Consider the following 13,317-nt stretch of genomic DNA (forward strand, 5'->3'; position numbering starts at 1 on the left):
CAAACAAGTGTGAGAGCCTTGAGAGGAATATGATTAGTTCAGTTTGGAACATGAGTTGATAATAGGCTATCAATCTAGTCCAGCAAGTAGCTAGAAATGTAAGCATGAAGCCTGAGAGTTAAGAGCTAGAAATAGAGGTTAGTTCAAAGTTTCTTAACCTTCTATGTATCATGAATTCCTTTGGCAGTCCAGTGAAGCTTATCTACCCCTTCTCAGAATTATGTTTTAAATGTTTAAAGTAAAATATTTTTCCTTTGTGTCAGAAGTAAACCAATTTTATTAATTATATTAAAATGCAGTTATTAAACTTTTTTTCAAAAATTCATGGGCCCTCAGGTTAAGAACCCTGCTGGGTTAAAGATGTCAGAATAAATGAGTGTCAAGGCCATAATCTTGGTAGAAAAAAGGAAAAAAACTGAGAATATTTAGGAAGCAAGAAAAGGAGACACAGACAGAGAGAGAAAAGGAATGATGCTAGAGATGGGGAAAAGGCAATATAATGAAGTGTCTTCAAAGCCAAGGAGTAAGAGAAAGTGAAATGTGGAGGATAACAATTGGGTGTTGGGCCACATCCTTGATAGTAAGAGGGAAGTTAGGAAAAGGGAGGGTTTGGGGAGAAATATAATAAGTTCAGTTTTGGATATGCTGAATTTAAGATGTCTATAGAACATCCAGTTCAAGATGACTAAAAGGAAGTTGTAAATGTAATACTGGAAGTCGGGAGAGTGGTTAGGGCTGGATAAATAGATCTAAAAATCATCTGAAGAGATGATAACTGAATCCATGGGAGCAGATGAGATCAAGAGAAACAGTATTAACGGAGAAGAGAAGAAGGCTCAGGAAAGAGCCTTGGGAGATACCCACAGTTAGCCGGAGCAACCTGTATGAAGATCCAGCAAAGGAGACTGAGAAGGGAAGAGAACTAAGAGAGATCAATGTCAGCAAAGCTAAAAGAAAATACAGTATCCTAGAGAAAAGGCCAACAAAGATGAGGAGAGAGAAAAGATCACTAGATTTCCAATTAAGAGATCACTGGTAACTCTGGGGAGAGTAGTTTTAATCAAATGCGGTCAGGAGCCAGATTGCAGAGAGCTAAGAGAGTGAGAAAAAAAGAAGTAGAGGTACCAATTATATAGGACCTTCTCAAGAAGTTCAGTCATGAAAGAGAAAAGAGATATAGGATGACAGATGGTGGAGATGTATGGAACAAGTGAGAGATTTTTAAGGATGGAAAAGATGTGGACACGTTTGCAGGCAGTATGGAAGCAGTCAGGAGAAAGAGAGAGAGAGAGTGAAGATTAGTGAGAGAGTGGAGATAATAGAGGGGGAAATCTGCTGGGGAAGACAGGATGGAATGGAATCACTTGTGCATGTAGAGAGGCTAGCCTTAGCAAGAAGAAGAGCCATCTCTTCATGTGAAATGAGGGTAAAGCAGAAGATAGTGGAGGAAGGCATCTGTGTGATAGAAGACAAGGAGCAGGGGAAAAGAGGGACCTCCTGGCTTTGTTCAGTACACACAAATAGGAGTGAAAGCAGCAGATGGTGAGAGTGATACAAGGTTGGGACTGACAGGGAAGGTTGGCAACTGGATAAGGCAGGAAGAGGCTGGAGAGAAGATGGTACGGAGTTGAACTGGTCAAGGGGTTGACCAAGGGGTCAAGACAGGGAAAGGGAAGAAAGTTTAAACAGTACAGAAGTAACAGTCTGAAAAAGAATTGAGGAGTAGAGGGACTGGAAGTCACAGTAAAGATGAAGAGCAGGATCAGAGGTCATAAGGAAGAGGAGAAAATGGAATGACAAAAAAATTATGATCAGATAAAGGAATTCTAGAGGTCACAAACATGGAAGTGGCAAACTTGTGGGAGATGGCAAGATCAAGGGATGACCATCTGTGTATAGATGGTGTGCGGAAGGAGAAGGTCATGGGAAATTGGCTAGTTGTACTGGGAGGTTAGGTTGTTTGAGAATGTCTCAATATATATACTGAAGTCCCCTTCTACGAGAGCAGGAATTGGGCAGGAGAGAAAGACTGATGAAGAATGAGCTACTCACGGAAAAGGGTGGCAGGCAGCATACGAACCCACAATTGCCTTCTATGATCCCATTGTGAAGAATCCTATCTTTCCCTTTCCTGCCTCGCTAGAAGCTATTTGAACTTTTAAAAAAGCAGTATTAGCTCAACAAAGCCCCCAAAACAGATACTAATGGTCCTAGACAAAGGTTACCTTGGCAAGTTGAGATTTCATTTTTCATGGAAGATGTCATGATTGGACTGGTGAAAGAACACGAAGCTCCTTGGTTCACATTAACACTGATATCATTGGTGGGATTTTGCAAATGGCATGTACAACAACATGGCAAGGGTACTTCAGTCTTTTTATTCAAGTTCTCCTCTCCTGGCTTTTCTAAAAATAAAAATAACACCTGAATTTAAAAAAAAATACGCACAATATCTGCCAATGATTCTACACATCAATGGAGAGAACTCACAAACAAATAAGAATTTCTGCAAAAAAGGTCAGTTCTATTTACTAAATCCAATGCAGTCCAATAAGTCAAGAGTTGGCACATGATCAGTTAAAACATGCAATCAGATTTCTCACTTATATGAAGATGAAAGCAAGAAGAGAGATTTGAACAAATATCTAAAATAGTACTTTATTAACTAATGATATTTCTACAACCAAAATAAAAATGTGATTTTGATAACAGCAGTTAACTCATCTGTGAATGCTTGATAAATATTAAAGAATAATGTAAGCCACAGGAAGAGTGAGATCATCCCTACACATTGAGCTCTTCCTTTTGCATAAAAGCACTCAAATGTGGTATTCTGAACACATAGTGGAATTTTCATTAATACACTGTACATTATATTCAGCAGTCATTTGAATCTTTAAAAAAACAGATCTCAGGTAAACCAAAACACATTTCAATTACCATTAAAATTCAATAAAGCCATTGATATTTTCATGCCTAAATACAGCACTTACAGATTATCCCTTCTATGTGATTTTAAGAGTAGGACAATCATCTTGCTTCATCTCTGCATACCCACTGGCTACCACTGTATATTGTACATAATAGAAATTTAATAAATGTTTTCTGAATTTAGTTAAATGAGAAAACTTCAGCTCAGAGAGTCACTTGCCAAGTTACCAGTGAATGTGACAGAGCTAGGACTTGAGGCAAAATCTTCTAACTTTGATATCAGAAGAGACATTAGTCCATTCTTGAAGCCAGTTTTCTGAAGTTACCCATAGACCAAAAGTATTACTACTATAAACTTTTTTCCCCTTTGGAATACTACAATCAGTAAGGACAACTACAATTATTTATTTATTGGGGTGGAGAGGGGGAAAGATGGACAGGGAAAGGGAAGAAAGTTTAAACAGTACAGAAGTAATGGTCTGAAAAAGAACTGAGGAGTAGAGGGACTGGAAGTCATGGTAAAGATGAAGAGCAGGAAACCTATCCCAAGAGCAAGGAGAGCCAATTCTCATGAGGAGCCAAGATGTGTTCTTCTGGTACAAACATTTCCTCATTCTTAAAGCTACCTTACTTCTGTGAGAAAGAAGCAGATTATAAATAAGCAATTTGGAGATTTGTTTCCAAAAAACAATTTTCAGGGAGTGACATATATCTTAGATCAGTACAGATTCAATCTGCCATACCTTCTCCATCTATATTAGCATTCAGTCATAATAAGCACTGAAAGATCCTGATATACCCCCTAAATAATCAAAAAGACGATTTCAGTGATAGTTTTCTATCTGGACAATGACAATCTACATACAGTACATAACGTACATCACATACATCTGATACACTGTGACTATTTTTAAACAAGAGTTAATCAGATCACCTGATTCCTAAATCATTCTCAGGCCTTCACGTTTCACAGGCCACCTGAAATCCGTCGGCAGACCACAGGTTGTGCAGGCCTGACCTAGATAAAAAGTAGTTTCTTATTTTTATTTCTTCAACACTTCCAAGGATCCACAATTTCATCCATATGGGTGTCCCCTTCTACAGAGACTATAACTCCTCCATATCCTACTATACAGTTCCTTGAGTTACTCTGGCCAAAAATATTCATCACCTGGTGGCCAGTCCTCCAATGATGAGCCTCTGAGGTTAGCTGAGCTGGTCTTCTAGTGAAAAAGAGACCACTGCTAGGTTGGTATCTGAAATCTTTCCAGCATGGTAACACTAGCCCCAGGGTCTCCTCCATGTCCTACTGAATCCTAAGTGTAGGACTTTTGAAGAGGATTATCACTGCTCGTGGTAGTGGCCCTGAACCCCCTCCTCCTCATCATGAATAATAATGATAACATTCACAATGACAACTCCCTTCCGTAACGTTCTATGTTTTACATTGTATACATGAGGAACCTAAAGTGAGGAACTTGCCCAAACGCACAAGTAAGCGTTAGAACCACAACTTGAAGGCAGGTCTTCCAAATTCCAGCACCACAGCTGTTTTCACTCCAGAATTTTGTCTCTGTATTGTCTTTCAGAGGCTGATAAGGAGACTGGAAGATATCTATAAGCTACTCACCAGCGAGAGACTGTTGCCATGCCAAGGCAGAACAAAGTAAGGCTAAGCTTTTCCCACTTCCTGTGGGGCTCTCCAACAAACAGTGCTGCTTACTGTTTAATCCTCTAACAATCTATGGATACAAAAAAAAAATGACATAAGCAACTTATGTTAGCTCACCGGAGCCTGCTTCATCAAAAATGACAACTGAACAGCAAGTAAGAAGTGAAGAACCAGGTGGGAAAGTCATGCATGCAGCAGAGGAGGACATCTGATCACCTTTTACCTCTGCCAAAGGTGCTGAAGGATCTGTGTTTATACTTTGTATTGGAAGAAGAATAAAAGCAATATTTGTTTTTCAAGGACCTGTATTTTCACAAAACCACTTAGCCCCATAGCACACAGATGGACATGCTTCCAATGAAAACTAAGAGTAGAAAATTACACTCTTTGTAATAAATGGCAGAGCAGACTGTTGAAAGCAATACATTTCATAAAAACAAATAGAAGCCCTTATTCAAAAACCATTTTTTACAAAAAGCACCTTCAAGTTCCTCGATCTGGTACCAACACAGCTATACCTTAGTGGTGATCATAATTGTTTTCCTTAATGATTAGTGCTTAGCACAGTGCCTGGCACATAGTAGGCACTTAAGAAATGTTTACTGAGAACAGATCCAGTCATTCTGGAGAGCCATTTGGAACTATGCAGAAAGGGCTATAAAAATGTGCATACCCTTTGATCCAGCAATACCACTTCTAGGGCTGTATCCCAAAGAGATCACATGAGTGGGAAATGGATCAGTATGTACAAAAATATTTATAGGAGCTCTTTTTGTGATGGCAAAGAATTGGAAATCAAGGGGATGCCCATCAATTGGGGAAAGGTTAAACAAGTTGTGGTATATGAATGTAATGGAATACTATTGTGCTATAAGAAATGGGGAAGATACTGACTTCATAAAAACCTGGAAAGACCTACATGATATGATGCTGAGTGAAAGGAGCAGAACCAGGAGAACATTGTACACAACTGCAGACATATTGATTCTGTGATGAATGACTTTGATAGACTTGGCTCTTCTCAGCAATACAAGGTTCAAAGACAACTCCAAAGGCCTCATGATGGAAAGAGCTATCTACATCCAGAGAAAGAACTATGGAGACTGAATACAGATTGAGAAAAACTGTTTGCTCTTTTTTTCTCTTCTTTTTTGGTTTTGTTTCTTCTTTCTCATGATTCATTCCATTGGTCATAATTCTTCTTTACAACTTGACTATTGTGTAAATAAGTTTAATGTGAAGGTATATGTGGAACCTATATTGGATTCCATGCTGTCTTTGGGGGGAGAGGGGAGGGGAAGAAAATTTGGAAGTCAAAAACATGTGAAACTGAGTGTTGTAAACTAAAAATAAAAAATCTAAAAAAAAAAAGAAATGTTTGCTGATTGACTTTTTTTTCCATATTCTTCCTAGTAATTCAGGGCCCATTCTTGGTCTGATTATTTTCTATGTAAAACTGAAGTAGGATATTTCAATAGGAACCTCATGTACAGTGTATATTGTGAGTGTCTTCACTCTAGTGACAATATAAATGGTCTTCTGGAAACTACTTACAGAATTCATCATAGCAAGCTGTGATGGGTAAGCTTTACAAGGGAAATGAATCTTCACTCCACCAATAATGTATTCAGATAGTGTTGAAGACATTGTGACTTTTTTTTGCTTGTTTCAGGTTCCTTCCTGCAACACAAAATTTAAACGAATAGTAAAACACTGAAACAAAACCCCCAAGACTTTAAAAGGCACTGACCTAAGCAAAAAGAAAAGATGGCAAATGCATAGGAACACAAAAGGAATCTTAGAATACTCATCTGACAGATGAGGAAACTGAGGCCCAGAAAGACTAAATGGTTTGCCTAGGGTCACGGAGATATTAAGCAACAGGGCGGATATTTGAAACCAGGTTCTCGGACGCCAAACCCAGATCTCCTTATACTCTACAACACTGCCTCTCCAATTTGCTGGTCTGCCTCCACTGAAGTCCTGCTCCTTCATCTGATTAGGTAACCCTAGGTTCTTAAAAGGTAGGTCACACAAACTTTGCAGTAACTGGCAAAGTATTTTGTAGAAAGTGGAAAAGGGAATGGCATGGCAGAAATTCAGAGACATTAACTGCCAGGTCAGCCTTAGAGTGCTGAATTTTTCAGTAGAGTAACTCTCAAAGACCCCTGCCAAATCACAAAAGGGGATCTCTAAGGTCCTTTCTAGCCCTAAAATGAATGAAACTCAGCTCCTGAAGATATCCTCAGTTTTTAAAAACTTCCTTTTCACCTTTTCCCTGGCACCTCTTCCAGAAGCAGTAACCCCAACCTTCTGTGAATTCCCTAGACACCATGATCTTGGATTCTAGCCTTCTATCAGGGAAAGGAGATTTCTAAGACAATGCTAACCATGCAAGTTTCTCCATGAGTAACCCAAGTTCAACAGTTCCTGGGTTCAAGAGTTTGCGGCTCCCTATTACCTCCAGGATCAAATATAAAATTCTCTTTTTGGTGTTTAAATCCCTTTATAACTTGCCTCTTCCCTGCCTTTCCAGTCTCTATATGCCTCCCCCATAATCCAGGGATACTGACCTCCTTGCTGTCTTACAAAAGAAACTCCATCTCTCATCTCCAGGTATTCTCCCCATGCCCGGAATGCCCTTCCTCCTCATCTCAACCTACTGCCTTCAAGTTCTTCCAGCTTCCTTCAAGTTCCAGCTAAAATTTCGCCTTCTACATGAAGCCTTTCCCAATTATTCTTCATTCTAGTGCCTTCCTTCTGAGGATTACTTCCCATTTATCCTATATATAGTTTGTTGGTACATGTTTGTTTTCTTGTTGTCTCCCCAATTAGTCGGTGAGCTCCTTAAGGGCAGGCATTGCCTTTTGCCTTTCTTTGTATCTGCAATGCTTAGTATAGAGTCTGGAAAACAGTAGCAGCTTAAGAAATGTTTTATTGACAGACTTACTGATTTGCATCAATGAAAAAAGTAGTCAGAAATCAGAGATCCTTGAAATGGTCATCTAACCTTTGCTTGAAGATTTCCAACAAGGGGGAAAACCATCACCTCCTAATGCAGCTGATTCATTCCACTTTTGGACAGCTCTAATTCTTAGGCAGTTTTTCCTGATGTGAAGCCTTGATTTGCTTTTTGCAACTTCTACCCCTTGTTTCTGGTTCTGCAATCTGGAGCCAAAGTATAATCTCATCCTTTCCACGTGAGAGTCCTGAGATGCTTCAAGATGGCTATTATGCTCCCTCAAGCCTTCTCTTCTCCAGGGTAAATATTCCCAATTTCTTCAGTCAATACTCAAGTCCCTTCACCACTCTGGTTACCTTCCTCTCCAGATTTTCGGTGTTCATCCATTCCACTCTCTTCTCTCTATCACACCACAACTATTCTAATCCAGGCCTTCATCACCTGCTGTCCATATTAGCACAGCTTCCTGCTGGGTCTCCCTGCTTTCATTCTCTGCCCAAGCCAATCCATCCTCTATATTGATGCCAAATCAGTAACTCTAAAGCGCAGGTTTGACCATGTCATTTCCTACTTGAAAAGTTTCAGTGGCTCCCCAGTGCATCTAGGATAAAATAGTGGCACCTGGAGCCCTTTACAATCTGGCTCTGGCCTATTTTTCCAGCCTTGTTTCACACTACTCTCCCCAACCATTGTAGATATGATCCAAACTGATCTACTTACCGCTCCTCCATACAAGCCATTCCATCCGGCATCCTGTCTTTAGATTTGCCTGGAATGATTTTTTCTTCAACTCCACCTCTTGGAACCCCTAGCTCCCTTCAAGACTGGGGTCAAGTGCCACTCCTTCAAGAGATTTTTTTTCCCCTCATCTCCACAGATCTTCCCCACGATGTATTTATTTTGTATTTAATTATCTGCGAACCTGTAGTATCCTTCCAAGCTCGTTAAAAGCAAAGACTCTCTCACTTCTCTCTCTGTAGTCCAGGCCCTAGTATAGTGCCAGCCCTTCCTAACCATTAGATGTTTTAATGAAATGCTTGTTCATTGGTGATTTTTTTTAAAGGGGGGGGAAGGGTCCACTTCTGTGATTTCATAAGCAGGGATGAGAACATCCTCCACTTTCTGGATCAGCAGCTAACTGGTGTAAACTCAGGGTCTGAGTGTCAAGAGCCTGGTCCACACTGGTGACAGTATCAAGTCTTCCTGCCTCCAAGGTGACTTCTCCCTGAGGCTAAGCCCACATAAAAGGGCTTCATAAAGGTGGGTTGAATTGAATAAAACAGATTAAGGAGCAGGTCCCAGGGGCAAGGCCGGGTGACACCCTATCATCTCCCTTCCCCCCCATCTCCAGAACCTCTCCTTCGTCTCTTTCATTTCCCACCCCCTCCCTCACTCTTTTTACTTCCTCCATCTCCCCGCAACCTCCTCTTTTTCCACGCCTTGGTTCTTCCCCCGCTACGGCCCGGCCTCCCTCCCCCGGACTAGAGCTCGAGAGCGCGCTCGCGCAGCTCTCTTTCCACCAGGGTTCAAATCCCCTCCACGTCACGCGTGGAGCTGCAGAAGGGGGAGGTGCGCGTGGCTTTCGTCCTCTGGGGGTTCAAGAGGAGGTCCGAGGCAGATGAGAACCCGGCTTGGTGACACCGCGCGAGGGTTCGCCGAGTCCGATCCGCGCACGTCCCGGGAGGGAAAGAGAAGAGAAAAAGAAGGCGGCCGCTAAGAGGGGAGCCCCTCTGTGCCCGGCGAGAAGGATGACTCGGGGTCCCGGTCTGCCCCAGACCCGCCCCGTTACCTCCGCTCCGCCAGCAGTCCGCGGCTGTCCCTCTGCAGCTTGCCCTGACCCCCTAGAAAGCGAATCTTCCCGGGTACTTCCCGCCTCCCGCCCCCCAGCTCTTCCCCTCGCCAATCCGCGGCGAGAACTGACAATAGCCAATCCTCGGGCGAGTGTCCGAAGTTGGCCAACCAATGGCAGTGCGGAAATTGGGGGCTGGCCTCATGTAGCCAATCGCTGCGAGAAGATGAGACGACCTGTCCGCAAACCAAACGCGACGAACCGATGAAGAGAAGACTGAACCTCGGCGGCCAATCCTGGTGAGGCAAATGAGGAATGAGGAAAATGTCTTCCGCTTTGATCAAAATCAGTATTTGCCGGTGGCTTCCGTTTCTTTGGAACAGGTGACTCACCTTAAGGCGCCTGAGCAGAGACAGTTTGGCTAGGTCAGCCCGGGCGACTCTGACCGTCCTACGGTGGCTGACGGTAACCAAGGTTAGAGGATGCTCAACCCTATTTGCAGCGACAGGGCGTCATCCGAGCGTGGTAGACTCGTCTTTCTGAGAAGACTCAGAAGTGGCAGCCACGGGTATTGGAAGAACTCCAAACGCTCCCCCGCCCCATCCTTTAAAAGCAGGTTTCTTGTAAGCAGGATGAGAAGCTGCGCCAGGGATCCAAACTCACCAAGCAACTTTCCTACTGAGCTTTAGTTACTGGCCTACAACCGATTGTGTTAGCATGTTCCAAAAGCACTCTACAAAAAAAAAACAATTTCAAGTCCTAATAATTTCATTTTTATATTTTTGCAGGGCAATTGGGGTTAAGTGACTTGCCTAAGGTCACACAGCTAGTAAATGTGTTAAGTGTCTGAGGCTGTATTTGAACTTAGGTCCTCCTGACTCTAGGGCTGGTGCTGTACTCACTGCGTCACCTAGCAGTCCCAAGTCCTAATAATTTCAACAGCAATAATGTACACTTTTCTGTGTCAGAAATCCAGTTTGCTTGGCTTTTTACTACATTGAGTTCTTAAAACAATCTTCTATCGCTGTCTGAAATTAGTCCTTCCTCCTAATTCGTAGCTGCATTGCTTGGAAACTTTTCTCGTTATAGGTCTTGTTACACTTGGGTTTGGGTTATACTTAGTGTCCCTCAAGTACTCAAAATAAATATTCATCCTGTATAAAGCTTATTTCTATATATCGTTTTGCTTGTCTTCCCCATTAGCTTGTGAGCTTCTTGAGGGTAGAGACTGTCTTCTGCCTCTTTATTTCCAGCATTTAATAGTGCCTAGTGGTTAATAAATGCGTACTGATTGACTGGCTAACATAAATAAAGGAAGACATACTAGGAAGTGCAGTTCTTGGTTCAAAAGTAATTTGAAGTAATGCACAAAAGAGAAATTCAAGTCCATTTGATACCAAGAGTATGAGTGTTTATAAACAAATATTCAAAAGTTGCACACATTTTTCCTTAAATCAAAAATATTATATTGCATCGTGACAAATTTGACTTTAACATAAAATACATGAATAATAAAATTTGCTAATGTATTTACATTTTTTATTTACAGATCAACAAATATGTAACAGCAAGTTGTAACCAGTAGTCTTTGAAAAAAAAAATTGATTGGAATGTGCATTGTTCGTTTAGTTAGAAAATATACTTCAACCTTTTCTGAACTCCAAGAAAAAGACAGCCTATGCACCCAAACTATTCCAAGGTTGAAGTTTTTAAAAGAAAGCAGCAACAGTTGTTTCTTTATGGGAATATAAAACTGGTTTAATTAAAAATATGAAAATTCCTACAATGCTATTAAGTTTAAATGCTTTCATTTTACCCTAGGATTGTTAACCAAAAGTTACATATAAGAAGTTATAAATATATTATGAAATGTGATATTGTACACTTAATGGATCTTGAAAAATTTCTTCTTATTTGACTCTCCTAACGAGGTAAGGACAATATAATCCCATTTTACAAAGGAAGGAAATGAGATATAACTATACACCAAGAGGAAAGTTAAATTCCTTTACTGCAGTGTGATACTCTCTTAACACTCTATTTACTTTTATGTACAAGCAAAGGGGTCCGTTGAGGGTGCAAGGATTTATCATCCTTGTGCACCAAAGAAACCAAAGAAAAATGTATCTAAATTTGGACACTGACTTCTTCGGCATACAAAATGAAGATGAGGGGCCCTGACTTCACATAAGAATATCTAACTTAAAGGAAAGTTACCCACATAGGACTACAATATGACTTACTATGTACGATGACATTCCCCACCACCCAATTTTCCTGAGGATCACAATTATTATGAGCACGTGCACAAACACAGAAGTTTTTTTTTTTTGCCAAAGACTTCCTGAAATGCAGAATTCTCAATGACAAACCAAGAGATCACTAATTCAATGGGTTTTATTGCTGTAATTTTTGTTTAATTAGATATCTTTGAACTTTGCCCCTCTAAACATTAGATAAGTTAATTAACATTATAAAAATAAGCATTTTTTAAAAACTAACTTAGACCTTTCAAGGATCTGCTTTGTAGACCTTTCAGGATCTGCTTTGCAAAAAGGTGTTTCTGCAAACACTTTTAAACCAGTATCACAAAATTCCAAATTATTCAAGTACCTCTGACATATGGCTTCACATGACAGCAATAATTGAAGCATATATGTAAAATTTTTAAAGTCCTCATCTGCAATTCCATGGAAATCATTTAGAAAAGCAATTTGCTTTTCTTAGTCTTCTTAACACTAATCCTTGAGAACGAGAATTCACCTTGCATTATTTGTACTGCAAGTCCTTGAGGTTTCTATTTGGCTAACTAACCCCTGATTTTCCCTGAATTCTCCCTTCCTTTGATTCTTCTTTCTTTGTCATCATCACTGTAGCACTCAGTCCCGAGCTGAAAGCCAAAACGAACATAAAGGCTACTTGCAGACTTCAAAGAAAATTAAAAGCATGGTATATGCTTTTCTCACTTCAGAAGCTAAACATGATGCTGAAATCACTGGAAAGAAGCTCAATTAACAACTGCTACAAGACAAACATATGGCAAACTAGATCCATATACTTTCATCCAAAAACAGGCAAGATATAAAGCATAATTCTCAGCAAGGTCAAATTTGAGTTCAGTTGTATGTTGTCTTTTTTTGTGATTCCAAGACACTACTGTTCTCATTCAATGTAACAGTTGCTATCAAATGCAGAATCATGGTGAGTTTATGCTGCACACGGGTTCAATTTCATTCATTTCTTTTTTAAACTCCACTAACACTCATGTTTATTATTTCAATTATTGTGCTTTCAATACACTGGCATAGCTGCACATCAGGGTCCATGCTTGCTATATCCCTGGCTCCATTTTTATAAGCTAAGTCTTTGCATATTCCAGACCATCCACTTCGTTTCTCTTTCAGTTGCTGAAGACCTAAAAGTAAAATGAGAAGAAACCAAAATTAAGACAAAGAAGCTGGTCTTGTGTTCAAAGAATCACAGAACTCCAAGAGTTGGAAAAAACCTCAGTGGCTATTCTAAGCTATGCCAAAAAATAATCCTCTCTACCACATAACTGTTCTTTGCTTAAAGACTTCAAGATATTGTGTCGGTATGAAAATTTTAAGAGACCTAGATAATTACTTACGTGTAATAATTGGATCTATATCTCTTGTCTGTGTAGCAACATCAGAGGCACAAACTTGTCCTATCTGGATCAACAAAGACATAATGTCCTCATACAGTGGAGGAAATGCTTGACAAAAACACACCAAACTTGGCAGGGTTGGCATGAAAAAAGCATAGCGCTTAGTTTGAGTTAAAACTGTTGAAAGAAAATAAAGCAGATTTCAAGAGATGAAAATGTGAATACTAATATCCAAACCATGGCTTTAAGCATCTCATAATTCATGTGTTTAAAATGTTTCTTAAATTCCTGAAAAGGAAGAAGACCATGAGTACTGAATACTGCATATAATTTCA

At 40.2% G+C, this 13,317-nt stretch overlaps 2 protein-coding genes across 2 annotated transcripts in view; both read right to left on the minus strand.

The window, feature by feature from the left end:
* BRIP1 (BRCA1 interacting protein C-terminal helicase 1) overlaps nt 1-9,419 on the minus strand; it is a 219,706-nt gene extending 210,287 nt beyond the window's left edge. Inside the window, exons 1-4 of the mRNA XM_036756123.1 lie at nt 9,355-9,419; nt 6,158-6,283; nt 4,562-4,673; nt 2,226-2,405 (exon numbers count right to left, since the gene is read on the minus strand). Of these exons, the coding sequence (XP_036612018.1) occupies nt 2,226-2,405; nt 4,562-4,673; nt 6,158-6,250 (385 nt within the window). The 5' untranslated portion in view covers nt 6,251-6,283; nt 9,355-9,419. The remainder of the gene's footprint in view (nt 1-2,225; nt 2,406-4,561; nt 4,674-6,157; nt 6,284-9,354) is intronic.
* A 1,928-nt stretch (nt 9,420-11,347) lies between these two features.
* The window catches only part of INTS2 (integrator complex subunit 2), a 45,831-nt gene continuing 43,861 nt past the window's right edge, over nt 11,348-13,317 (minus strand). Inside the window, exons 24-25 of the mRNA XM_036755924.1 lie at nt 12,983-13,159; nt 11,348-12,769 (exon numbers count right to left, since the gene is read on the minus strand). Coding sequence (XP_036611819.1) covers nt 12,600-12,769; nt 12,983-13,159 — 347 coding nt within the window. The 3' untranslated portion in view covers nt 11,348-12,599. The remainder of the gene's footprint in view (nt 12,770-12,982; nt 13,160-13,317) is intronic.

The sequence above is a fragment of the Trichosurus vulpecula genome, chromosome 4, assembly GCF_011100635.1.
Source record: "Trichosurus vulpecula isolate mTriVul1 chromosome 4, mTriVul1.pri, whole genome shotgun sequence".
Taxonomy (NCBI): Eukaryota; Metazoa; Chordata; class Mammalia; order Diprotodontia; family Phalangeridae; genus Trichosurus; species Trichosurus vulpecula.